Source organism: Natator depressus, chromosome 7 (genome assembly GCF_965152275.1).
Source record: "Natator depressus isolate rNatDep1 chromosome 7, rNatDep2.hap1, whole genome shotgun sequence".
NCBI classification, from domain to species: Eukaryota; Metazoa; Chordata; order Testudines; family Cheloniidae; genus Natator; species Natator depressus.
In genome coordinates, this window is record NC_134240.1 from 14,213,053 (window position 1) to 14,238,084 (window position 25,032).

Here is a 25,032-nt window from a genome sequence, read left to right on the forward strand (position 1 = left end):
ATAAAAAAGAAGCTCACAAGAAGTGGAAGGTTGGACATATGACCAGGGAAGAGTATAAAAATATTGCTCGGGCATGTAGGAATGAAATCAGGAGGGCCAAATCGCACCTGGAGCTGCAGCTAGCAAGAGATGTCAAGAGTAACAAGAAGGGTTTCTTCAGGTATGTTGGCAACAAGAAGAAAGCCAAGGAAAGTGTGGGCCCCTTACTGAATGAGGGAGGCAACCTAGTGGCAGAGGATGTGGAAAAAGCTAATGTGCTCAATGCTTTTTTTGCCTCTGTCTTCACTAACAAGGACAGCTCCCAGAGTGCTGCGCTGGGCATCGCAACATGGGGAGTAGATGGCCAGCCCTCTGTGGAGAAAGAGGTGGTTAGGGACTATTTAGAAAAGCTGGACGTGCACAAGTCCATGGGGCCGGACGAGTTGCATCCGAGAGTGCTAAAGGAATTGGCGGATGTAATTGCAGAGCCATTGGCCATTATCTTTGAAAACTCGTGGCGAACGGGGGAAGTCCCGGATGACTGGAAAAAGGCTAATGTAGTGCCAATCTTTAAAAAAGGGAAGAAGGAGGATCCTGGGAACTACAGGCCAGTCAGCCTCACCTCAGTCCCCGGAAAAATCATGGAGCAGGTCCTCAAGGAATCAATCCTGAAGCACTTACACGAAAGTAAAGTGATCAGGAACAGTCAACATGGATTCACCAAGGGAAGGTCATGCCTGACTAATCTAATCGCCTTCTATGATGAGATTACTGGTTCTGTGGATGAAGGGAAAGCAGTGGATGTATTGTTTCTTGACTTTAGCAAAGCTTTTGACACGGTCTCCCACAGTATTCTTGTCAGCAAGTTAAAGAAGTATGGGCTGGATGAATGTACTATAAGGTGGGTAGAAAGTTGGCTAGATTGTCGGGCTCAACGGGTAGTGATCAATGGCTCCATGTCTAGTTGGCAGCCGGTGTCAAGTGGAGTGCCCCAGGGGTCGGTCCTGGGGCTGGTTTTGTTCAATATCTTCATAAATGATCTGGAGGATGGTGTGGATTGCACTCTCAGCAAATTTGCAGATGATACTAAACTGGGAGGAGTGGTAGATACATTGGAGGGCAGAGATAGGATACAGAGGGACCTAGACAAATTGGAGGATTGGGCCAAAAGAAACCTGATGAGGTTCAATAAGGATAAGTGCAGGGTCCTGCACTTAGGACGGAAGAACCCAATGCACAGCTACAGACTAGGGACCGAATGGCTAGGCAGCAGTTCTGCGGAAAAGGACCTAGGGGTTACAGTGGACGAGAAGCTGGATATGAGTCAGCAGTGTGCCCTTGTTGCCAAGAAGGCCAATGGCATTTTGGGATGTATAAGTAGGGGCATAGCGAGCAGATCGAGGGACGTGATCGTTCCCCTCTATTCGACATTGGTGAGGCCTCATCTGGAGTACTGTGTCCAGTTTTGGGCCCCACACTACAAGAAGGATGTGGATAAATTGGAGAGAGTCCAGCAAAGGGCAACAAAAATTATTAGGGGTCTGGAACACATGACTTATGAGGAGAGGCTGAGGGAACTGGGATTGTTTAGTCTGCAGAAGAGAAGAATGAGGGGGGATTTGATAGCTGCTTTCAACTACCTGAGAGGTGGTTCCAAAGAGGACTAGACTATTCTAGACTATTCTCAGTGGTAGAAGATGACAGGACAAGGAGTAATGGTCTCAAGTTGCAGTGGGGGAGGTTTAGGTTGGATATTAGGAAAAACTTTTTCACTAGGAGGGTGGTGAAACACTGGAATGCGTTACCTAGGGAGGTGGTAGAATCTCCTTCCTTAGAAGTTTTTAAGGTCAGGCTTGACAAAGCCGTGGCTGGGATGATTTAATTGGGGATTGGTCCTGCTTTGAGCAGGGGGTTGGACTAGATGACCTCCTGAGGTCCCTTCCAACCCTGATATTCTATGATTCTATGATTCTATGATTCTATTTTTCAATAGAAAAAAAGTGGCACGTTTCATTTTAAAATCGGTAATTAATATTGTTCTCAAAGAGCAATGTGACCAACTCTGATATATATAGTATATTAATATGTAGAGGTCCTTACTGTGTGTCTTCTATTTTGAAAGGTTTTTTGGCACCAGTGTTGTTTTTCTGGTTCTTTGATCGTCTCCTATATAACGTATTGTACTTTCCTCTATGCCAAAATGAAACAATCCATCTATGATCACACATAAAAGGCAAGACAGCTCAGATGTTAGTTGACTCACTGATTCACAGAAATTGGAGATAGAAGAGTTGTCTTAGGCCATATAGTCCATCCCCTAATCAGCATGAAGTTATTCCTTATCCTATATTCTTTTTGCACTGAAGGCAGAGTGGATGGCAGAAAATTGAGTGGCAGAGAAGTGAGCTGTAGCTCACGAAAGCTTATGCTCAAATAAATTGATTAGTCTCTAAGGTGCCACAAGTACTCCTTTTCTTTTTTCAAGAAAACTGAATTTCTCCTGGGTTCCACTATCCAGTTTTGTGCCACCCTATTGCTTCAGGAGCATTGTAGACATAGGCCTAGTTTGACTTCTATATTTGGGGGGGGAGCTCCATTCCAGACAATGGGGCTATGCATGGGTGAGGGGGGGGGAATTCCGTGCCTACCCGAGGCTTGCAGTTTCAGGGATGGAGGGGGGCAATACCTCCCCCCTCTCATCCCTCCCCAAACTACAGCCATTATTTTAGCCATTATGTGTAACATCTACTTGATCTACAAACAGTGAATTAAAACTCTCCTGAAGTAGCGGAGTGACATAAAACTGGAGAGCCAAGCCAAATCTTTGGGCTCACTTCTAGAATTATATGCCATAACATGAAAACGTTTTTAATTTTTGCCACAAAGCATTCTGGCGGCCAAGTTCGATATATTATCAAGCAGGAATTATTTGCCAAAACAAATAAGCAAACAAAAAACCTGCATCCGAGAAGGGAGTTGTGAGGACCATCATGCATTGGAACAACAGCAATAGATTTGAAAATAGAATGCAAAATGAATGTCATAACTCTTAAAAGCCAAACATGGTGCCAAAGCGTTGTATTCAAAAGTATAACTGTATGAAATGTACTGTGAAATGAGCTCTAATGTGATTAGTACACATGTAAAATAATCATATTGAATTAGTATACTGCATCGTATCTTAGCTAATACAGTAAGACATGTAAGATGTAAAAGTAACTTTTTTGTAGTTACAAAAGTAGCAAATTTAGTATGTTATCAGTTGTGGGGGAGATGAGGTCTTTTCTAATTTGTCCCATTTTGTAGGTGTCACATTTATAGGGCTGACTATTTTTTAAACTTGGATTTGTGCATACATGTTAATTATAGTCAATATAGTATGTACTCCATAATTCAGTTTAATTCTGGAAGTTTGTTGAAGACATTTTAGCAAACAAAATTTACTGTATGCTTAAAGATAATTCAAATCACAAACTCTGGGCTTGGCACTCTGTATTAAGTCCTACTACTTTCCATTATACTGCACAAACTTTCCATATTAGGCCCAGCTGACAGGCTATACAGTGAGCATGGAGAGAATAGATCATTGTTCCAGGTGGTCTGTGGATATGTGAATGAAGTCTTCCGGGGACACCTACAAAATGTGTTTTTTGTTTGGTTTGGTTTTTCCACGCCTGTGGTTTGAATTATAAAACATTTTTTTAAATAAAACTTGAATTTCTACTGAAATGGACCAAACTTTCAGCAAGCTTCCTTGCATCTTCCAAATTTCCAGACACTTCAGTTTGTATATGCCGGTGTAGGTGATTGTTCATGCAAATGGGTGCATCGGTAAAATGTGCAGATGTATTTAAGGAGGCCTGAAGTAAATGTTGCTGTGTAACAAGATTTTTGTTCCCCAAAGCCTAGAAGGCTTACAGATCGAGGGGGAGGGGGAAAGTGGGAGCACCAAATTCAATCAAAAAGCTTCATTTTGGGTTTGAGACAGGTTGACAAAGATGTATTTGGTCAGCTGAAAAATATTTATCAAACCCTTTAACTGTCACTGTGGGTGTTAAGTTTGATTCTGAACACAATGAACATATTTATATACTATGGGGCTTATTCTGACCTAAAATTCGCTTTATACAAATGTAATTCCTCTGACTTCATAGTACTTCTAGCTTATTTAGTGTAAAAGGAGAATCGGTTCTTGTATCTATACAAAACTATGCACCTTATTTGAATATAAATGTTACTTTTTCTGACCCTTTAAATTATACTATTAGCATGTCAACATCTGCCAAGAGCTCCAACATGATGGAAACCGAGATATCACTTTTATTTGGCATTCTTTTAAGTATAAAGTAAATTGTGCTATCTCAGAAGCCGCTCTGGAGTAATTGTTTACAAATGCTGACAGTTTAATGCTGATCACGGTATCTACAATAAAAAGTGTTAGAACAAGAAACATTTATGTAAAAAAAAAAAAAGCTGAGAACCTAACATAAATGTCCCACTAAATTCCCTGAGTCACTCAACCCCTCTTCAAACCACAGCATTTATTGTCCTTTGTTATGTGTTCCATTCCATAATTATGGCAACAGTCACCTCCCTGCATACTATTGTGTTATGCACACACAGTACTGGGGAAGAAATCTGTAATCTCCTGTGTACTGTTAGGCATCTTAGCATACTTTCATCATCACCACACACTGTTATATTATGTACATGGAAGACTGACACCCACTGCACATATAAGTATTTCTGATGTGAGCTTCTCCAAATTGCACTATATAAATGGAGCCTGATTCCTAGCTGGTGTAAATCAGCAAGGTTCCATTGACTTTATTAGGGCTACACTGATTTACACCAGCTGAATATTTGGTCCATGATCTTTAGGTTTCATTACCAATAAGTTTTGCTATTAAATATATCTTTCTAAATAAATTAAGCTTTTAAGCACAAAAGTATCTATTTTCCTAAGCAATCTGCATGTGTAGCTCCTGATGTTGATAATTACGGAAGTTACAAATGTTAAATTGGTGAGAGGATACACCAAAATATTCTAATGTTAAAAGAAACCCGATTGGTTCTTTCCAGAGTGAATTCTAAGTTGCTTCTACTTTTCTTTTTCAGCTTTGGGTCCAGACTTTTCCAAAACCCTCTTGAAAAGATTAACTCTTGTTAAAGTGGGCGGTGAAGTAATCATAGAGTGTAAGCCAAAAGCTTCCCCCAGACCTACTTATACTTGGAAGAAAGGAAAAGAGATCCTAAGAGAAAACGAGAGGTAAACTCTTAAAGTAACCATTACTTTTGTTAGCTTGCTCCAACCCAAGGGCTTTCAGCAATGAAAGCTAAAATGGTCATTAGTAGCTTCCTGGAAATGAATTGCAAATAAATGTAAAAACACCTAGCCCTGGTCTACACTAGGACTTTAGGTCGAATTAAGCAGTGTTAAATCGATGTAAACCTGCACCCGTCCACATGATGAAGCCCTTTTTTTTTTTTTTACTTAAAGGGCTCTTAAAATTGATTTCCTTACTCCACCCCGACAAGAGGATTAGTACTTAAATCGTTAAATCGGCCTTGCCGGGTCGAATTTGGGGTACTGTGGACACAATTTGACGGTATTGGCCTCCGGGAGCTATCCCAGAGTGCTCCATTGTGACTGCTCTGGACAGCACTCTCAACTCAGATACACTGGCCAGGTAGACAGGAAAAGAACCGCAAACTTTTGAATCTCATTTCTGGAGACTGCAGGAACTGTGGGATAGCTACCCACAGTGCAACGCTCTGGAAGTCGACGCTTGCCTCAGTACTGTGGAAGCACTCCTCTGAGTTAATGCACTTAATGCAGTTAGAGCATTTTCTGTGGGGACATACACACTCAAATATATAAAAACGATTTCTAAAAAACCGACTTCTATAAATTCGACCTAATTTCGTAGTGTAGACATACCCCTAGTTTTCAATCTGTGGTATTTGGGGTGGGAGAGCTGCTCCTCTTGTGTTCATCCCAAGCTCTGTATAGAGTTTAAAAAAAAAAAAAAAGCCCTGCCAAGAAGCTTATCCACTAAAGATATAGTCTAAAGAGCAAATATTTTGCCTTTGGATTGCTCCAAATAGCCATAGTTCTTCAAAAAGATTTCCCAGAAGATCCTCTCCCTGAAACTCTCAACTGCAAATTATTATCCCCTTGTAAATTATTCAGTCTCCCAGCAAACAGCAATTATTTGGGGTAAGTAACTAGTTTGGCAATTGTAATGTCTGACTTGGAGACAGTACTTTCTGAGTGGCCAAGTCACATTTATTTTATACCAAGGATGATATTTGCAACTGGCCTCAACATGGCCTCTAAATTTGCACATGCACATTTCGCACATGCAGTCAGGTGTTGGTACTGAATGTTTTTATATCTGATGGCTTTATCTACCCAATTTGTGCAACAGTTGTGCTTGCAATTATGCACAGGAAAAAAATTGAAACCATTCTTTGAAAATTGGTCTCAAGGAATTTATGAGATAGTGTTACATGCCAATTTTGGTGGCATTCGCTCAATGAGCAGATTCCTGTACTGCTAGCAGATAGCTGAATTTTATAGCTCTTAAAATTAATGCACATAATTCTATGTGTTTATTAAAATATTGTCAATGAAAATATACTTAACATTCAAGACTTCTGGTACTGTTGGCTTTTCACCTGCCCACAAGGATGATTTTATCCTTCATCCTTCAATTAGGCATGGACGAAATCAGCAAATGCAGAAGTGCCCAAATACTACTTTTAAAATATGTACCAACCTTTTTCACAGCTTAGACTGGCTCAGGTTTGGTTCACCTGAAAGTCTAGCCTCATGCTTTGTTTTATCTGAACTGCTTACCTGTAATAACCCCATTCTCATTGCAAACATTAGAATGGTATGTCAAAATTTAGGCTCATTTATGGCCAGATGCTAAAACAAGCGTGCTCATTGCCGTGCAATAAAACAAGGGTGTTCATTGCGTTGCAATATCTGACATTTATTTATTAAGCTATTGCATTATGTGCTGTTTGCTTTGAACTCTCAAGATGCCATTTTCAATAGACCAGTCATTTTGCCCCACTCCCTCTTTAAAGTCGGCTAGACTGCACATTTAACCCATTGAAGTAAGTGCAAGTTGTTCCTGGATGAGCCCAGCAGAATTTCATTCAGTCTTATCCTGTGGATAAAGTATAGAGCTACCTCCACCAACTAGAATCTGAGGCAAGTCTAGATTAAAATTATAAAAAAGTGTTTAGGACTCACAATGTATTGGGTTTTAAAACGGAGATATCTTGTTCTTCAGACAAAAGACTTTAAAGAGAATAGAAAATGTTGAACAATTAAGCTTTTACTGTCTCAGAATTGTGAGCTCACTGTTCTCCTTGCATTCTGCACTAGCCAAACTCTGTATCTGAAGTTTGTATAAGCATCACCTGTGCACATTTTCTCATGTGTGCTGATGGTGGGGTGACTGAGGATTGGTTTATTTGGACAAAGGGCTACTATCTAGAAGGGAAAATATACGAATATATATTTCTCATCTAAATATATACTCTCACTGTGATACAATGCTGACCAAACACAATTCTTTGGACTTTAACCTTTCCTCCCAGAAGAAAATATGAACTAAAACATGAAAACTATACTTTAACTCCTATAGTTACTATTAGAAAAAGTTTAGATACAGAACAGTTGGAGTTGGAAGGTAATAGATACCATCTGAATTTAAGCAAGGGTGGCTCACCAAAATATTTCATGAAGGTGAGATCATTTTGGCTTCTAATGGGAAAAAAATAATCAAATACATGAACAGTTCAGCAGGACACATTAACTATAGTATATTAACTACTCATTCATAAAAGCCTTAGCAAATCACAGTATCACATCTGTTCCATGTAACTAACTCATATTCACCAGAGAGAGCCAGATGCAATTGTCGAAAAAATAGCAAAGAAGATAATGATGACTAATGCAAGATCTGAAGCATGATATCACTACATTCTTTCATATGGACCCAAATAGAATTACTGTTCTTCCAATTATTTCTCCCAGCCCTAATGCCTTAATAAGACATTTTTCCTTCTAAGTTTCCCATACTGTATTTATTATTATAAATACATGATAGCCTACCTGTCCAGATGTAAAACTGGGTACCATTGGGGATGCTGGCTGCTTGGAAATATAAAAAAGTCTCTCCTCTGCAATATTTCATTTATTGTTAGAATGAAATTCAAACTCAAACTTTTTAAAGTCACTTAAAAACTTTTGGGGGGAGGGATAGCTCAGTGGTTTGAGCATTGGCCTGCTAAACCCAGGGTTGTGAGTTTAATCCTTGAAGGGGCCATTTAGGCCATTAGGGATCTGGGGCAAAAATTGGGGATTGGTCCTGCTTTGAGCAGGGCATTGGACTAGATGACCTCCTGAGGTCCCTTCCAACCCTGATATTCTATTTTGGGGGGAGGGATAGCTCAGTGGCTTGAGCACTCGCCTGCTAAACCCAGGCTTGTGAGTTCAATCCCTGAAGGGGCCATTTAGGGATCTGGGGCAAAAAGTGGGGATTGGTCCGGCTTTGAGCAGGGGGTTGGATTAGATGACCTCCTAACGTCCCTTCCAACCCTGATATTCTAGGATTCTATGAAAATGTTGAGATGTTTTTTTCCCCTGCACCCACTTTTCATTTTTCCATACCATGGGCTGTGGTCCTGTCCCCTTCCTGGTGTTTCTGAATGCATGCAGATCAGATCTCGAGTCTTGCAATTACTTGCTTTGGGGTGGAAATATGCAGTTCTCTACACAGTGAGTTAGTGTGCAGCAAGCCAGGGTGTGAATCTACAGTGCACTATCCTGCTGCATGCTAACTGACCACATGGACCCTGCTACTGTGCACTAACAGTTCTGTAGTATGCTTTAAGAATGAGGAGTACTTGTGGCACCTCAGAGATTAACAAATGTATTTGAGCATAAGCTTTCTTGGGCTAAAACCCACTTCATTGGATGCATGCAGTGGAAAATACAGTAGGAAGATATAGATACAGATATATACACACACAGAGAACATGAAAAAATGGGTGTTGCCATACATACTATATCTTCCTACTGTTAGTCTCTAAGGTGCCACAAGTACTCCTCGTTCTTTTTGCTGATTCAGACTAACACGGCTACCACTCTGAAACCTGTAGTATGCTTTGACATACTAGCCATGTAGACAAGCCTTTAGACCAGGTCCTGAGTTCACTATCCCATATATACTAACCATTTATCACTCTGCAGGTCCAAATAGATTTGTGGACATCTGCTTGATCCTCCCTTCAGGAACCCATGGCCAGTGATATTGAACAACAGCCTTCTTCACACAAAGTACTCTTATTTAGCAGCTGGAACAGTATGTCAGAGAAAAATAGATCTTAAAACAACCAACAGTCTGCACGGGTATTTAGTCTTATCTAACCTTATGCTTCCCCTCAAGCTATGTTAGATAGGCTTTCCCTATAAGGTACAGGAACAGAGACAATCCAGCTTTCATTCTTCTAGCAAAGCTCAGATCCTCCAGTGTGTCTCTCTTTGACTGGTTCAAGAAAGCTCCATCCCCTTTCTGTGTAGGGTTCGGAGCCCACTTACCATATTGGTCAATAGTTTTTCTGCTCACAAGCCAAGATGTGGCATCTTCTGGTGTTTCAACCTGGGTTTTTCCAGGCAGCTGGATCTCACACTGAAAGGCCACCTCCAGTTCACCCAGCTGCAAAATGGGTACCTTATGCATCAGGTTACGGCAGTCAAAGACAGTTGGATGAGGTGCTGGCCACATCACTCCCTTGTGTGCTATTGGCTGTGAAACTGATGTGCCTTAACCCTGTCAGCTTGATGAGCCATTGGCTCAGGGGAAATTTGACTTCTGACTTTGGATCTTTCAGCAGGGCCTGTCCAGGAGAATGTCCCTGCACTGGCTTCTGCTCCATTGTTTGGGAAATGAAACCCATTCATTCTCAATGGGTTATAATCAGAGGCCTGATTGCTGTCTCCCCCTTGCGGGAGGGTGTTGAAACTGCCTGATCCCCAGCTTAGTCTAACATTCCATCTTAGAAGTCAAGCACACAGACCGCATTTTAGATACAGATCAAAATAGGCAATTTAATACAGAAGCCTTATGGTCATATTTGATTACAGGGCACACCAAGGGTGAGATTGTTTGCTTTGCCTCTCAGAGACTCAGCACAGAACTCACAGCCCCAGAGGAGGGGGAGGCTAAAGTGGCTTTAAGCCATCTTTGCATCTTCACAATCCAGTTGCTAGATCACCTCTTCCCCCCTATGTAATTTAGACAGCTTTAGGGGCCTAAGTTACAGCAGCCACCCTGGCTGCCCTCTCAGCAGCAGCAGTGCTCAGAATCTGTACAGCCCTGCCATGCCCATCCTGCCTCAGCTCATCCCTATGCCAGGGTTTGCAAGGGGATCGTCATAGCACAGTCTTATGGATATCTCCTGTAGTGCCTGTGCCAAGAGAATCCTTTGGCAGGAACCAGGGCATCGTAAATCCCTTTATGTCACTGCAGCTGTCTTATCAGGCCCAAAGGGGCCAGAGCAGGAGTGAGTCCTGGGTTCAGACTGAAACTGAAAATACTAAAGGTCCAAAGGCTTGTGGTAAATCTTCCATCAACTGGAGCCTTTAAATCAGGGATGGATGTCTTTCTCAAAGATATGTTCCTGTTCAACCACAATTTATTGGACTTGATGCAGGACTCATTGGGTGAAATTCTCTGACTTGTGTTATGCAGGTCAAAGTAGTTGATCATGACGGTCCTTTCTGGTCTTAAATATATTGAAATCTATGGAAAAAAGAGCATAAAGAGTAGCTGTTGCTGAGATATTTTCATCTGGGCTGGAAGCAGAAGTTTTGGGTAGCATGTGAGAAAAGCTGTTCCCACAAAATTTCTAGCCTAGTCAACACTGAAGATTTGTGAACTTTGGACGAGCATCTGAACTTCTGGATACTTCTCCTAGCTGAACCTCAGCTCTGATGCTGTGGAGGTTCATTGGTGTGGATAGTCCTTCCAATTCCAAGAGGAATTAAAAACAATGTTAATGTGCCAGTTCCCTGGGATGCTTTGAATTCTGCCATATCATGGCAATTGTTCAAGTTCCTACCTTGGGGCTCTTGTGACTTTGTAGACAGAGTGTAATATTAGGGAATAACGTCCAGAGGCAGAAATAACATGCATCACGTGCTGCTAGGAATCCTGTTCTGGGGGCTACTGCTGTCCAGGAGGAAGAACTAAATGTAATGCTTAGTGTTTGCCCAGAAGGCACAGCCTATCTTGAAAAAGAGAGCTTTATTGCTTTAGGTTTTGTATTCTTCTCTGGAGGCAGAACTACTGTGTTCTGTGTCTTAATGAACAACCTGCCCTGGAGGTATCTCTGAGTGGTGTTTGAGAGCTCTACCATTGTGTTATTAGGAATTCTGCCCTGGGGTACAATTATATTATTGCAATCATTAAAGGCAGTTCATCTCCATAATAATGGAAATCCTGCCTTGGAGGCATAACTGCATCAAAGTAATGTTAGCAGCCTGGCTCCAGAACCTAAATTATATATAGCTATAGCATAGATATAGAAATGTTGCAAAATCAGCTCTGGAAATAAAGACCGCTCCTACGTAGCTATGGATCCAGAGTTCATTACCCGTTCGTGGTGCTACATAAACATCCAAACACATTATTCACAGCCCAGAGCCTATTATGTTCTATGGGCAACACATAACGTAATCCTTGTGCCTAACCACATTACATATGGCTGAAGCATCCCAGTAGAGGATTTCCCTAACCTGGGGTAACTCTTAGTAATTCAGTGCTACCACAGCAGCTCCCATCCTCCAAGCGTTCGGCGTAAGGGTTATGGCCAGACATCCTAGATTCTGGCAATTTGTGGTTCTCAGAGTAGACCCTTGAGACTCTGCGCACCTGGCAAAATGTAGAGTAGGCTTGCTGCTCTACCTTATGCTAGATAGGTCTGTGGATCGGGAAGAGGAGGTTGCAAACTTTTGCACCACCACCTTCCTGAGCTCTGCCAAGCAATTTGGCCCTATAGTTTTTCAAAAGTACAAGTAGACTAGCAGCAGGGTCTGAACCAGATCGACAGATCCCAACACCGTGCGGGGGAGAGAGCAGACGTGGGCCCTACCTTTCTTCTCCCTTCCCTACCCTTTTGGAAACAGAGCCGGGGCTCTAAACATTGAACAGTTAATGAGAGCTTTGGTCAGAAGAAAATGCTAAATGAATCGTGGTAACTATGGAAACTGAGCCATGTTCAGTCGCAGGGCCTGATACTGCTCTCAGTTACACCAGTGTAAATCAGGAACAACTTCACTGGACTGAATAGTTACCCCAGTGGGAGGCTGGTATAAATGAGAGGAGATTCATATTCTTAGGGAAAACTCTTCTCTTAAACTCTTGCACCTTTCATGCAAGTTTTTGATTAAGCATTTTATGTTTCACCATATTCCCTATTTGTGACAATCATTTCTTAGCATTAAATGCCATATACAGTGTTAGGATATAGATATTCAGGCCTGTCTGTAAAGGCCTATACTCTAAGAATTTAGGTATATTCTTATCACTTGGCTAGTTATAGAGGTATAAAGAAAGAATCAAAATCACTGTCTGCCGGTGTAAGGTCCTTCTCTTACTGTGACAGTCTGAGGCCCTGTTCTTAGGCTAAGGCCCTTGGCTAAGCAGCAGAGGCAGCCATAAGCTGGGAAGCAAACTGTCACATCCTCACATTCCAAACTAGTCACATTGAAATAAGGTGCTATTGGGCTGTTAGGAATACAGTCCTGTCCTGATAATGCCTATCGCCTCCAGAGAAAGGGAAGTGCCTAGAAAATGTAAAAGGAAACTTAGTTTGATGAGCATCCTGTCTGGCAAGAACTCACTTATCAATAGCTGGGATGTGAAATCCTCATTTCTGTGTTTGTTCTATCACTGTAGTCCCCATTTCCCTATTGTTTGTCTGCATACTCTCTGTCTGGTTCTGTGATTGTTCCTGTCTGCTGTATAATTAATTTTGCTGGGTGTAAACTAATTAAGGTGGTGGGATATAATTGGTTACATAATCATGTTACAATATGTTAGGATTGGTTAGTTAAATTTCAGGAAAATGATTGGTTAAGGTATAGCTAAGCAGAACTCAAGTTTTACTATATAGTCTGCAGTCAATCAGGAAGTGTGGGGGTGGGGTGGGAAAATGGGAACAGGGAATGGGGGTAGGGAATTGGAATCATGTTTTGCTAAGGGGGGGAATGGGAACAGGGACATAGGTAAGGCTCTGTGGTGTCAGAGCTGGGAAGGGGGACACTAAGGAAGGAAATTGGAATCATGCTTGCTGGAAGTTCACCCCAATAAACATCAAATTGTTTGCACCTTTGGACTTCGGGTATTGTTGCTCTCTGTTCATGCGAGAAGGACCAGGGAAGTAAGTGGGTGACGGAATAAGCCCCCTAACATACAGGAAGACAGGGTTGGGGTAGTCATGACAGACTTGTTCCTACAGGGTTTCTGAATCCTCTCATAATAATTCAGTTACAATGTTAGATAGATTTGTTACCTAAATTTGTGTTTTAAAACCTTTATTTTTCAGGTGATCTTATTATAGAAAGATTTACATTTATTTATAATTACAGTATGGTTCCTGCAGGGAACTTACTCTGTTATAGATGGAATGCCTGTTCTGGCTCTAGCATACATGGGTGTAAATCAGAAGTAACTCCACTAAAGTCAGTGACTATAGTGGTTACTCTTGGTTTACAATATAAGAAAGAGAGAATCAGGCCCTGGGTGACTACAGATAAATCCAGGTGGTCTATAGAGTGCTGTCAACTAAAGCTATGATGTTCAGGCACAACCATGCCCATATTTCAAATTGAGTAAGAAAACCCTATAATTTAGGTAACTACCCACCTGAGCTATGTAATTATATCAGAAAGCATATTTTTAAATATTTGTAAATATATATTCCCCTTCATTATAGTATAATCCTCCATCGTCCAAATAATTATAACGTTGCACAGGCCAAAGAGCTTGCAAGCAGTACCATATATGCTAAATGGATAAAGTTTGGCACCTTCAGCCAAAGGAGCATTGCAGTTAGTACAATATGATTTATTAATCTGCATTACCAAACTCACTGAAGCCTCACGGTTGGGTTTTCTTTCAATACCTTATTGCATTTGTGTGTGTTTGTAATATATGGAAAGAATATTTGTCTGAACTGATCTTATTCCCCAGCATGTACCTCGCTGTTGATGGGAAATCATGTCGCTGTTGAGGAGTGTTGGGCAAGGATTAGAACATAGGTCTTGCATCCAGAAGTTATGCGTTCCTTTTCCTGCTCCATCATGGATGGCCTGTCACTATCTCTCTCTTTCCCCCTCAATTTACACCCTTATATATTGGGGATAATCACACTTATGTACTTCACACGGGGGCAGGGGTTTATGGGACTAAATGAAAGTTTGCAAAGCACTGGCAGTCTTCAGATGAAAGGCACTGTTTTAAGTGGTAGGTATTCATTTTAAAATATCGGTCTCTCTGTACACACATCAAAGCTTATTACTTTTCCATGACCAGACACAAAAAAAAGAATTTTTAGTAACTGTCTAAATGCCAAATTCTACTCCCCACACATTTCTGCATAGCTCCAGTAAATAGCCTTTGTAGGGATAATCCAAGAAGGGTTTAGTTGAAGGAAATCTTCCCAAAAGCCCCAGAGCTTGTTGTGGGGGTGCTGTGCAGCCATTCCACTGATGTTTCTATAGCCTAAGGACAATAATGGCACATGAGAGCCCTGTACACCCCCCTATCTGAAAGAATTTAGCACTATGGAACTGCATAATGATGAATCCGCTCACTGCTCTCCACCCCCTAACTCCTGCTGTGTACTGCTTCTTAAGATAGGCACTGTAAAGCAAATCTCCACAGCACAAAGGGTGTACTCGATCTGCTTTCATGGCAGCTCACAGCTAGTAGTCCCCACCCCCGCCCCCGCTGCAGAACCATAGTGAATCAGTTGTGATTTAACACCTTCCATCCCCATGAAGGAGATGACCGCATTTGGCCCTTACGCAGGCTAGGATTTGGACGTGCTTTCTTTCTCCAGGTGTAGGTAAGTGAGAAATCTTGTCTTCCCTTTTCAGACTTAGAGCTGTGCAATATGCAAAGATGACAAGAGACCCTATCTTATGTCTTGCCTTCAGATTCAGTCATTCATCCTTTTCCCCTTCCATCACACATTGAGCCCCATGGTCTATTGTCAGTTATCCAGTTTGCCAGCTCATATCAAAACCAGAGCTTGAGCGTTTCCAAACCAGTTAATATTCTGTTAAAATAATTAATATTTGAAATCCACAAATGGGGGGCTGGTGTTCCTAATGTTTTCCTGAAAGACACTGAATATTAAACTGATGCTGCTACCAGACACACACGCACAGTGGCACAGAAAACTAACTTTCCTTTTATGCCAAAAAAGATTACTCTCCTCCCATTCTGGCTCATGTTAAGCTCCTTTACCATTAGAATACTCTCCTTTGTATGAACATACAGTGTGTGAATTGTTTATTCGGTTCATTTGTAAGGGGGAAAAAAATCATAAAAAGTAAATGATGTTCAGGACTGCTGGCAAAGAATGTGAAAGTGTCCAATTAAACAGCCGCTCACAAGGACTTGTATAATAACAACATCTGTTATCTTAATTAAACAAGTTTCTTTATAAAGGGGCCTTCACGGTGTGCTTTGTTACAGCACGATCTGACCTAGATACTCTAGGTGTGCTTGCTATCTTCATGGGAATTTTCCCAGTTGGTCCCATTTATGTTGCAGCCTTGACAAGCTTGGTGATATATGAGCGCACAGACACAAAACTGTATTGTTTAAGTCCAGAAGGTTTTCTTTTTTATGAAATCTAGTAAAAACAAAGAAATGCAACATTCAAACTGGTCTTCTTCTGAGCGTAGGTAATGCAGTGCTTGGAGGTCTGGCGCATCGCTCCTTAAATTTATACTTCTGCCATATGAAGGCTTGAGGGGACAAGCTAAGGTGATACAGTAGTATTTTCAAATATGCCTGAGGACCAGATTTTTAAAGATATTGGGAATTAGGCATCTATCCCTAAGTCCAATTTTCAAAAGTAGCTAAGGAGGCTACATCTCACTGAAAGTCACTTAGGCTCCTGACTCGCTTAGCTTGGCTTTTAACTTTTACTGATAGTGCCAGCACTGACATTTGGATTTCTTTGCATTGTCGCCTTTGTGTCACAGACCATCTTTACTTAACACTGAAGACCACAAATTGTATATGAGTCAACACTGTGATGCAGTGGCAAGAAAGGGAAATGTCACTGTGGGATATATTAACAGGAGTGCCATATGTAAGACATGAGTGGTGACTGTTCCACTGTACTCTGCAATAGTGAGGCCTCAGCTGGAGTCAGCCCCAGCAGAGCCTTCCCAAAAATGTGGGGCCAGGGGCTCTGCCCCCTCCATGCCCTACCCCTCCCCTTCTACCCGAGGACCTGCCCTTGGCCAAGCCAGAAGCTGGAGCAGACCGTGAGCCACAGACCCTCCACCTGCCTGGGATGGGAGGGGGGCAAACATCAGCCCCCAGTCCGTGTCCCCACCCTGCGAGTCCCCCGCCTAGGGCAGGTGGAGGGTTCATGGCTCCCAACAGCTGTCTGCACGGCTCTTACCCCGACCCAGCTCTGGCTGGGGTACGGGGCCTTGGAACCGCAACCCGGCCATGTTAAGAGCTATTATTTTCCTTGTTGGGCCTGTCCTATAGTAGGACCTACCACAGGACAGGCCCAACAAGGAAAGTAGGCCCTACTACGGGACAGGCCCAACAAAGAAAATAACAGAACACCACTGGCCATCACATACAGCCCCCCAGCTAAAACCTCTCCAGCACATCATCGGCAATCTACAACCTATCCTGGAAAACGATTCCTCACTCTCACAGACCTTGGGAGGCAGGCCAGTCATCACTTACAGACAGCCCCCACAACCTGAAGCAAATACTCACCAGCAACTACATACCACACCACAGAAACACTAACCCAGGAACCAATCCCTGTTACAAACCTCGTTGCCTACTCTGTCCCCATATCTACTCTAGCGACACCATCAGAGGACCCAACCACAATAGCCACACCATCAGGAACTCATTCACCTGCACATCTACTAATGTTATATATGCTATCATGTGCCAGCAATGCCCCTCTGCCATGTACATTGGCCAAACCGGACAGTCTCTATGTAAAAGAATAAATGGACACAAATCGGACATCAGGAATGGTAACATACAAAAGCCAGTAGGAGAACACTTCAATCTTCCTGGACATTCTATAACAGATTTAAAAGTAGCCATACTTGAACAAAAAAACCTCAAAAACAGACTTCAAACAGAAACCGCAGAAATAAAATTCATTTTCAAATTTAACACTATCAATTTGGGCTTGAATAGGGACTAGGAGTGGCTGGCTCACTACAAAAGCAGCTTTGCCTCTCCTGGAATTGACACCTCTTCATCAATTATTGGGAGTGGACTACATCCACCCTGATCAAATTGGCCTTGTCAACACTGGTTCTCCACTTGTGAGGTAACTCCCTTCTCTTCATGTGTCAGTATAATAATGCCTGCTTCTGTAATTTTCTCTCCATGCATCTGAAGAAGTGGGTTTTCTACCCACGGAAGCTTATGCCCAAATAAATCTGTTAGTCTTTAAGGTGCCACTGGACTCCCTGTTGTTTTTGTGGATACAGACGAACACGGTTACCCCCTGATAAGGGGACATAAGTCTTCAAATAAGTAAAAGATAATTATAAAGAGGACGGTGATCAATTGTTCTGCTTGTCGTCTGAGGGTAAGACAAGAAGCAATTGGCTTAGTTTGCCACAAGGGAGATTTAGGTTGGATATTACAAAAAACTTTCTAACTATAAGGATAGTTACACCCTGGAACAGATTACCTAGGGAGGTTTGATGGTTGTAAGAACAGGTTAGACAAATAACTGTCAGATCTAGTTTCAGAGTAGCAGTCGTGTTAGGCTTCCACTGAATGCATCCGATGAAGTGAGCTGTAGCTCACGAAAGCTTATGCTCAAATAAATTTGTTAGTCTCTAAGGTGCCACAAGTACTCCTTTTCTTTTTGTCAGATCTAGGTATCCTTTATGCTGCCTCAGCATGAGGGGATGGTCTTAGAGGACTTTTTGAGGTCCCTTCCAGGCCTACATTTCTATGATTCTGTAGTTGTTTCAAGGCGTCCTACTCTCTGCTATAGTTATAGGGTTTGAGTAAAAAGGCTAGAGTTTATTGAGCATTTCAAATAAACAAGAATCCCAGCACTTTAAATCATTTAGCATTTACATTTTGTCGACACCATTAATAGCACATCAGTCACATACTGAGGATGAAGTAGTATTGGATATTTCAGCTCTCTTGGTATCCTTACTTCATTGATTCACCAGTGAAATGACTTGCCCAGATTACCTCATTAGCTGGGAGCTGAGAAAGGAATTCAGTCCTTCTGCATAAGCACAGCAACCCTGAGAATACTGCATAGTCAAAACAAGTCAAGGACCGGAAAGAGACTCTTTTTGTCACTTGGATGGAGTCTTTCTGTAAAGAAAAATATTGCTTATTGCAATACATAAAAATGACAGTATCATGTAAATTAAAGTTATCTTGTCAAAACATGTATTTCTTGATTTCAGATTTCTTGCTGTCTAAAAATACATGGCTGATTTCTCTTGCCTTGATTCAGGAAAGTGCTTAAGCACATGCTTACATCCATGCTTAATCATATAGCACTTATGCCTGTGATGAATTGCTGGTCCTGAAGGATGCTGCTCTAAATTTGGGCTTCTAATTGTGTCAATTTCACTAATGTAGCGTGAAACCTTGACCCTATTGAAGTCCAGTGGGGCCAGGATTTCATCCTTGATATATGTGCACTTAGATCCTAATTCTGCAAATGTAGCAGTCTGCCATGTGGAGCTCCTTGCAGGATCATGGCCTCTGTGCACTCAGATCTGTGACAGGAGAGAACGCAAAAGCTCCAGAAGAGTCCATTCATCTCGGCACCGCTACAACCCAGGAGGTGTCGGCCAGAAGCCAAGTGTTCAAACTGAGAATTTCAAAGTAGTGTGTGCAGTTCAGACACACGTTTTGCTGCAAAAATGATATAATGTGAATCAGACTCCCCTACTCTGCTTTGAAAATGTCAACCGACATGCTCAGTTGGCACTCTTCTAACTAAAGTTAGTTTGTGGAGAATTAGCCATAAGGTATGTTTGTGATTTTTAAATGATAGCAGTTCTTGGGCTCACTAGCATTACTTAACCGTCAAATTGGACTTTTAGAATTGTCTCTGAATAGCCTGGATTTTATGGACTTAATTCATCCCCATTGTGCTACTACATTAGTTTTATCCTACTGCAATTCACCTTATTCACAATAATGGCCATATTGACTACTTATATTAGAAGAATTTGGCCTGTTATTTGAAATCTAACTTATTTTTATTTTGACAGTGTAATGTATACAACCCCCTTTTAAAAAAAACTAGAGCTTCTAAAAACTCCCAAATAACTAGTAGCACTACTCCAAAATAGGAAGTTATCTGCCAGTTAGCCAAACTGTTGTTTTTGTGTTCATTACTTTGCTTACTCAATTGAATGTATTTTCTTCGCAGAATTGGGTATTTTAAGTTAAGCAAGTAGGTCCATATTCTGTAGTGATTTACCAAAACAGTTTAAAATTTGGCCCATAACTTTAAATAAACATATATACACACCACTTTCTGCTTTCTCTGCAAGGGGTAAACTGAATTAAGTGATAGAAAGGTAGAGATTTTTCTGTTCAACTTTTATTTTTTGGAACTTTTGATCCTTAAAGAGGTTTAACAACTTTGCTTTTCTAGGGGGAAAATATATTAATCAATGTTTGCTCCCAGGCTGTCATTTTGCATGCCAAGAACCGTGTTTAAAAAATAAAATTTTAGGACTTCCTCACAAGCCACTAAAACTAGAAGGATTTTGTGTAATGGAAATTCTGACATTATATTAACTACAGTTCTATATAACTGTACCATTTTAGTAAGGAAAAAATGCAAAGCCAGATAAGAAAGAGAATGCAAATTGGTTTTCCCTAGCAGTTTAGATGTTTCTTGAGTTAAAGAGTATTAATACAGATTTGGGGGAGAGGGGTTGGTTGCCTTGAACCTACTTAATTATTTCTTAACTGCTCTGAACATCAAAAAGAAAATGACAGTAGGATAGAAAACACATATTAGCCACACAGTGCCTGTATGCAAACAGAGATGATATTAGTTTCATATTGATAACTTGACAGATGTAGTGTAAGAATTTGTTTTGGACATGTAGTCTAGTGGCATTCCAGAGAAGACCAAAACCCCAAAGGAAGTTTCCAACCATTGTCTTGCATTGATTGCGTTGGCTATTTTTTTTAATAAAGCACCTATGCAATTTCTTTTAGGCAGGCAGGTAGCCAAATCATCAATAACTTGTCGGTTTTTCATTACATCCTGCCTTGGTAGAGTGAAAAATGACACTGTGTAAATAGCTTTCTGAGCTTTGAATTGGCATTACAGCATTTATCTTAGTTCTCAAAGAGGTGGCTTTACCTTGTTTGAACATGTGAAATAACTGGCCTGTCAACTTATTTTAACCCATTTACTGCAAAAGAGAGCTAAAATAAAGAATTTAACTACTTGATTGGACAGAGAGAGGTCCAAAATTACTGGGTATCCTGTTCTTAAAAGGAATCATTTTAATTGATTATTTCTCAGCAGAACCTGTGCTTCTCTGTATTTTGTTCAGGGAAGGATCAAAGTGTAATGTCACACAAGCTCATGGATATGTGTTCAACACTTTCAATGTAATTTGTGGCTTTGTGGAGTTTCTTTGGTAAAACACCTTGGCTGCCTTTTGTACTGGTTTAGCTCAGTTGGCATTTGGAGGTGACTCTGAACCACTGCTCTGATGAGCAGCCAGAAGTGAACCACACAGGCTGATCCATGAGATTCCTGGCCTTGGCAGTTGCCAAGACTGCTCAGAGTTCTGAGGAATCAGAACTTGTCCAAGAGTAGGTCCTGCAGTTCCACACGAGACATTTGTGACACTGTAGCTGCCCATTCCTAGGGGCAGATTCCATGGGCCAAATTCTGCCATCAGTTACAGCCATGCAATTGAACGGAGTCAAATGGAACTTTGTGCATTTAACCTAAGGGCAGTATTCAAACCTCTCATTCCACTTTGCCTTATCATACTTGTGACAGTTGAACCATTGTAAAGGCTATCAAGAGGCTATCAATAACTGAATATTTGGCTCCAGCATAGGTCTGGGGGAAAATGTTTTGGATCAACCCAAAATGAAAATGTTTCAAAATTTTGATGAACCACAATGTCTAAAAAACTGTGTTGATTTTGGGGTTTTAAAAACATTTAAAATGCTTATGAAATAAATTAGGGGGAAAGCCAAAACAAAATGTTTCAGAAATGTGGAAACAAACTGTTCTGACATTTCCAAATTTCTTATTTTTTTTTACCAAAACAATTCACCCAAACCAACCTGAACTTGCAGATTGTTTCAGTGGACCTGTATCTGCATTTTTCAGCAAAATAAAGTTTTTTTGCATGAAAAATTTCACCCAGCTCTACAAGAGTCTGAGCTCACTTTATTAGTGAATTGAATGAGTTCCAAGATTTCCTAACATGGAGTCAGGTTTTGCTTCGCAAGCTGATTGAAGATCACTGGTTTATGGAATTACTTTAAAGAGGTTGGAGTCTAAAGGCCAGACTCTCTGCTGGTGTAAATCAGCATAGCTCCATTGAAGTCAGTGGAGCTATGCTGGTTACGTCAGCTAAGAATTTGGCTCTAAGAATCCACCCCCACTTACAGAAAAATGTATGTTTTATTGGTTTTAAAGATTCAGTTTTAATCCTCGGATTCAATCCATTTCACTCACCCGAAGCAGCACATGATTATTACTCTGAGTTTAGGACAGAGAGGCTACAAATCAGTGCTTTATTTATGCAATTGTTTTCAATTATCACAGTATAGATCTTCATTACATTGAGCCCTCAGTGGACAGGTTGGATGGTATGCAGAGAATGAGGCAGAAAATGAGGTGTTGGGTACATCTTATCTCTCTCTTACACTTCCATTGACCGCTTGTGGGTGAGACACGTTTCTCTTTGCTTTAGTCTTCTGTGTTGCAAGTATTCAAAAAAAAAGTAACCATTTTGTTCTAGGATTTGATTTAGTGATATCTTGAGCACTTCCTAAGGGGTTGTTCAGCATCCTTCACTCTTGATTAATGCCCCAGTTCAACAAGTTACTAAGAACATGCCTAACTTTAAACGTGTTTTTGCTTCAATACCTTGCTAATTTGGGGCCCAAGGCAATGAGAATTGAAGGCGCTTAGCGCCTCTCCAGAGGAGCTCACGGTATCAAGCACCTAATGATTTGCACTTGTAGGATCATAGAAACATGGAATCCCGTTTTGAAATTATGAGTGTGTTCTATAGTCCACTATAAAACCAACACCATTTGGTGCTGCGTCCACTGGAACCTTAAATTATTACAATACCAATTTCACTTTTCTCCTGTGAAGGGCATCTCCACAAAGGCTAGAATTTGAAAAGCAGATAAAAATTCACTGCATTAAAAGTTGTCAAGATTTGTGTTTCGCCATAGGTAGGGTTTTAAGCTTCCTGTGAAACAGGGTGTGGCTCCCTCCTATCTGTTATTTAAGCTTGCCGTAGCACTTGCTACAATGAAGGTCTCCTTCTACTCTTAATAAAGCTAATTTCCCAGTGAAGCCTCTTCCTAGAATTACTTTAACATTATCTGAACTCTTCATTTAGTGCCATTCTCTCCTCCCTCCTCCCTTTGTAAAATAGTTGCAGTGGTCACAAAAATGAGCTCGATCTGTCACCTCATCTCACCTAGCACGAGGAAATGGTTTATCGTAATCATCCACAAATTCCATAGAGAATTATGAACACGATCAATTTCTATGAGGGGACTGAGGTCTAGACCTCCCCATATTAAATTGTCACAATGTCAGAAGTCTGATCATCAAAAAGGATATTGCAAAGAAATTGCAATGATATTTATCAGGTTTTTTCATTGACCCTTGAATTCAGTTCTCCATCCCCATGGTAGAATTTCAGAACATGCTATCAAAATCAATCGGACTGAAGTAGGCTTACTTCATACCCTCATAATAAGAGCTTATCTACAGGGGAACGCTCAGGAAAGTTAAGCCTAACTAACCCAGGGCTGGACTACACTGGGAATTTACCTCAGCATACCTTCGTCGCTCAGGGGGTGAAAAATTCACCCCCCTGAATGACATTGTTTAGCTAATCTAACTCCTGGTGTAGACAGCGCTAGGTCAACAGAAAAATTTTTCCATTGACCTAGCACTGTCTACACCAGAGATTAAGTTGGCATAGCTATGTCTCTCGGGGTTGTCACACCCCTAAGAGATGAAGCTAAGTTGACATAAATTCTTAGAGTAGACAACCACCCAGAATTAAAGTGGCCTTAATTTAGTTGAGTTTAAATCACTTCCAGAGGTTTAAAGTGAATTAAACTAAGCTAAATTAAGGCCATTATAATTATGAATGAGTGTGTCCACACAGGAATTTAATGCGTTTTAACAAATCCACTTTAAATATCCACCTTTAGCTAATTTGGATTAATTTTTCTGAGTGTCCCCATGTTGACAAGCCCAAAATGTTCTTTGCATAGGACAGTGGTTTGTTTTCATTATAACTTAACCATCCCACAAACTATACAATTAATTATTTCCTCAAATTTCATAACTTTATGGATATGGATATTTGAACCTTATATGCACTTTTTTGATGTAGCATTTTGTGTGTATCCTTTTGTGGTCATTTTTCCATTCTTTGAAATTCTGATCCATATGTAGTTTTCAATAATTTTTATGCCAAACTTGCTACAGTTAGTTGGAAAGTAAGAAAATATAATAAATATACTTAGCTTTTATGAACACATACAAGTTCAACGAAAGCTAATGGGAGTTGTGTACATATGTTACTAGAGCAATACAATTTCCTTTTGAAATTTTTTAAGTAAAAGAAAAGACATTCTAAAAATAATTTGAATATATTGTTAATCAACATCTCTGCAGTTTTACAAACGCCACATGTATCCATAAAGACCTGCTTGCCTCTTTCTTGTTCATTATATCGAACAGTCATTTTGTGTCAAGTCATTGTCATCAACACTGGACTTTAGAAACATGTCTATTAAATAGTGCAAAAAATGGATACTTGCCCTACCAAAAATAAAAAAGAAAGAAAAATAAAAATTAGAAAACTGCTCTTTGGAAGCAAAGGTGCTTTCTGCTTTTTTTATTATTATTATTATTTTATTTTATTAATGCTTAAATGCCCTGAAATTGTGTGTTCAAAACTTACCTTTCTTTTTAATTGGAGAATGTAGTGTTTTTAAAAGGGGCTGGATTGATAGCCCTGGAGAATGAGGTCCTCACTTTATCCCCAGAAGAGTTATAACACTAGGAATAGCAGTGCAACCTTTGCCATCAAATGCTCGACTGCTCAACTGGAAGGTCCATCTGTAAGTGTCATGGAAAAGTTCAATGTCCAGGCCTCTAAAGTCTAGTGAGAACATAAGAACAGTCATACCGGAGCAGACCAGTGGTCCATCTAGCCCAGTATCCTGTCTTCTGACAGTGGCCAGTGCCAGATGCTTCAGAAGGAATTACTAGAATAGGGCAGTTATCGAGTGATCCATCCTCTGTCGTCCAGTTGGAGGTGGGCAGTTGAATTTTAGGGACACCCAGAGCAGGAGTTCCATCCTTAACCATCTTGGCTAATAGCCGTTGATGGACTCTCTGGTTTCCAACTAATGCTTATTTAGGGACAGATTGTAATTATACAATTTACCCTGAGTAAAGGGCAGTGTGTGGTTCCATACAAACAAGTCTGAG

At 40.8% G+C, this 25,032-nt stretch overlaps 1 protein-coding gene across 7 annotated transcripts in view; it reads left to right on the plus strand.

Annotated features, from left to right (window-relative positions):
• The window catches only part of CNTN4 (contactin 4), a 632,904-nt gene that overhangs the window by 526,992 nt on the left and 80,880 nt on the right, over nt 1–25,032 (plus strand). For all 7 annotated transcript variants that reach the window (XM_074957521.1, XM_074957515.1, XM_074957517.1 and 4 more), the window contains one exon: nt 5,098–5,248. In XM_074957521.1, coding sequence (XP_074813622.1) covers nt 5,098–5,248 — 151 coding nt within the window. The remainder of the gene's footprint in view (nt 1–5,097; nt 5,249–25,032) is intronic.